The sequence below is a fragment of the Mustelus asterias genome, chromosome 14 (assembly GCF_964213995.1).
Source record: "Mustelus asterias chromosome 14, sMusAst1.hap1.1, whole genome shotgun sequence".
NCBI lineage: Eukaryota > Metazoa > Chordata > Chondrichthyes > Carcharhiniformes > Triakidae > Mustelus > Mustelus asterias.
In genome coordinates this window covers 88,469,573-88,473,099 of record NC_135814.1, presented here as the reverse complement: position 1 = coordinate 88,473,099, position 3,527 = coordinate 88,469,573, and the positions used below count along the sequence as shown (strand labels likewise).

The following is a 3,527-nucleotide window of genomic DNA, read 5'->3' as shown; positions in this document are numbered from 1 at the left end:
CACCACGAGGAAGCAGTCAGATTGATGGTATGCTCCACATTTGTGAAGATATCAGAATTGGAAGTCCCAGCCTGAAATGTGGAGCATTGGCATGGTGCAGTGAAGTAGGAATGTAGTGGCAACCCAACAGTGATGGTCACTCAGAAGGTCTGGGTCAATATTCAAGAAAATTCCAATTGATCTTGTAATTTCTTACAAGTCCTTTGCAAGTATCCTTCAAAAGCAATTGCAGATTCCACAGAGACTTTTACAAAATTACAAATTTTCTTTACTGTATGCTTTCAGGTCAAAGATCATCACACCTGTATGCTTCCCAAAACTTGTGTTTATAAACTCCAGATCTCTCCGTTCCTACGCCCTCTTAAAAATTATCTGTCCTCACTCTCCCTACCAAAATGCATCGCATCGCACTTCTCTGCAAAGTCTCTACGCATCCAGGACAGAGCAATCACAGCATTCTGTCTGCACCCTCCTGTTCATGTCCACCTCACTGTTGCGATCTCATCTGATGCACATTTTTAATACATGATCTTTCAGAGATGGACTCCTTCTCAAATATGGAAAAGAACAGCCGTGTGATTGGTGAGATAGCATTCCAACTTGATCGGAGGATCCTGGCGCATGTGTTCCTGGGATTAACCAGGCTCTACGGATACACAGTATCCAACATCCCATCAAAAATCAAACAGGTATGACTTCAATCCTTCCCTCTATTTGTGTTGTATCCTCTAAAGAAGATTAGAATCTGACTGAATTAAATGGGAACTTAATGTAGAATATGCATAATGGGGGTATTTTGTTTAGAAATCTACTTTAATTAAGTTGAAACATTTGTTTTTTTTAATTCATTTATGGGAAGTGGACGTCACTGGCTAGACCAGAATTTATTGCCCATCCCTACTTGCCCTTCAGAAGATGGTGGTGAACTGCCTTCTTGAACCACTGCAGTCCCTGAGGTGTAGGTACATCCACAGTGATGTTATGGAGGGAATTCCAGGATTTTGACTCCACAACAGTGGAGGAACGGCGATATATTTCCAAGTCAGGGTAGTGAGTGACTTGGAGGAGAACCTCTAGGTGGTGGTGTTCCCCAGATATCTGCTGCTCTTGTCCTTCTAGATGGTAGTGGTTGTGGGTTCGAAGGTACTGCCTAAGAAGCTTGGTGAGTTCCTGCAGTGCATCTTGTAGATGGTACACCTGGCTGCTACTGTTCATTAGTGATGGAGAGAAATGTTTGTGGAAAGAGTTGCAATCGAGTGGGCTGCTTTGTCCTGAATGGTGTCAAGCCTCTTCAGCGTTGTTGGAGTTGCACTCATCCAGGCAAATGGATACTATTCCATCACACTCCTGACTTGTGCCTTGTGGATGGCAGACAGGCTTTGAGGAGTCAGGAGATGAGTTACTCGCCGGAGGATTCCTAGCCTCTGATCTGCTATTGTAGCCACAGTATTTGCATGGCTCATCCAGTTCAGTTTCTGGTCAACGCTAATCCCTAGGATGTTGATAGTGGGGGATTCAGCAATGGTAATGCCATTGAATGTCATGGAATGATGGTTCGATCCTCTCTTCTTGGAGATTGCCATTGTCTGGCACCTCTGTGGCACGAATGTTCCTTTTAGGGAAGGAAATCCACTGTCTTTCCCTAATCTGGCTTGCATGGAACTCGAGACCCACAGCGATGTGGTTGATTTTTAACTCCCATCTGGAATGACCTGGCAAGCCATTCAGTTCAAGGGCAAATAGAGATGGACAATAACTGCTTGCCTTTCAGGCAAAGCCCACATCCCATGACAGATCAAAGGAGAAAAAACAGCATTAGCTTCTTGCCTGCTGTGCATTGAATGTCATGGAATGATGGTTCGATCCTCTCTTCTTGGAGATTGCCATTGTCTGGCACCTCTGTGGCACGAATGTTCCTTTTAGGGAAGGAAATCCACTGTCTTTACCTAATCTGGCTTGCATGTAACTCGAGACCCACAGCGATGTGGTTGATTTTTAACTCCCATCTGGAATGACCTGGCAAGCCATTCAGTTCAAGGGCAAATAGAGATGGACAATAACTGCTTGCCTTTCAGGCAAAGCCCACATCCCATGACAGATCAAAGGAGAAAAAACAGCATTAGCTTCTTGCCTGCTGTGCATACTCCGAGAGACTCATTGGGGGTGAGTTTGACTTTGTTCAATAGTTTGAAAAGGGTGATAGAATCTCAATTGTTTAATGTTCATCTCTCCAGATGCTTTTATTTCCATTTGACTTCTTGCATTTCTTACAGAATTCCATTAATCCCATGGACGGAACGGTAGATAAGCAGAAATGGAGGGAAATGACCCAGACTTACACAGCCTTGTTAGCAAAACTCGAAAAACTCAACTACAATACTGACATCCACACTGGCTTCAGTGAGTTCCTGGTCAACACCTATGGAATTCTCAAACAGCGGCCAAATGCTTACACCAATATCACCTACAACCCCATCATCCTGCGGAAACTCGTCATTGACATGGTTCCTGCCAAGTTCCTTCGAGACACACTGGTCCTGCTGAACTGTCTGTGCGAGCTATCCCGCAATGACAAGAAGCCGCTGTTTCCATGGTGACCACCACTGTATCTCATATCATTCAGAGTTCACAAGATAAAACAAAAAACATTTATCTTCCTTTTTTGGGGGGGAAAAAAGTGTTAAAATCGATTCCTGAAGGTGCTGATGATCACAATTTATTCTACTGTATGTGGACCCAGCATTTAAAGAACTGAAAATATTTATAAATAAATCTATGTAACATTTAGAAAGAAAATGAGAATAGAATAGAATTAGAGTAGACCAGATAATATGATAGAATCCTTTGTCAAGGTGGATAGTGATGCAGTTGATTCTGAGACCAGGGTCCTGAATCTCAATAAAGGTAACTATGATGGTATGAGACATGAATTGCCTATGATGGACTGGGAAACATCACTGAAAGGAAGGACAGTGGACAGGCAATGGAAAGCATTTAAAGAACAAATAGGTGAACTCCAAAAGTTGTTTATTCCTGTTTGACGCAAGAGTGGTAAGGGAATTGTGGCCAAACCATGGTTTACAAGGGAAATTAGAGGTAGTATTAGATTCAAAGAAGCAGCATACAAATTGGCAGGAAAAAGCAATAAATAGACTTGAGGATTGGGAGCAGTTTAAAATTAAACAAAGGAGGACCGAGGAATTGATTAAGATGGAAAAATAGAAATGAAAGTAAGCTAGCGGGAAATATAAAAAACTGACTGTAAAAGTTTTTGTAGGTATGTATAGAGAAAAAGATTGAGAAAAACGCATATAGGCCCTTTACATTCAGAAAGGGGAGAATTCATAACGGAAAACAAAGAAATGGCTGAGGAGCTAAATTTGTACTTTGCTTCTGCCTTCACAAAGGAAGAGATTAATAATGTACCAGAAGCTCTGAGAGAAACAAGTTTTAGTGAGAAGCTGAAGGAAATCAGTATTAGTGAGAAATGGCTTTGGGGAAACTGATGGTATTGAAGGTTGATAAAT

At 42.0% G+C, this 3,527-nt stretch overlaps 1 protein-coding gene across 1 annotated transcript; it reads left to right on the top strand.

The window, feature by feature from the left end:
* The first annotated feature begins 557 nt into the window (after positions 1 to 557).
* LOC144503418 (speriolin-like protein) lies at positions 558 to 2,597 on the top strand. The gene is made up of 2 exons (XM_078227727.1): positions 558 to 689; positions 2,274 to 2,597. Exons 1-2 carry the CDS (start codon positions 558 to 560, stop codon positions 2,595 to 2,597), a joined length of 456 nt encoding a protein of 151 aa, XP_078083853.1.
* The last annotated feature ends 930 nt before the right edge of the window (positions 2,598 to 3,527 follow it).

Coding starts and splice junctions, on each gene's coding strand:
- LOC144503418 (XM_078227727.1), top strand. CDS start 558: ATGGAAAAGAACAGCCGTGTGATTGGTGAGATAGCATTCCAACTTGAT. Junction 690..2,273: donor TCCCATCAAAAATCAAACAG/GTATGACTTCAA, acceptor CATTTCTTACAG/AATTCCATTAATCCCATGGA.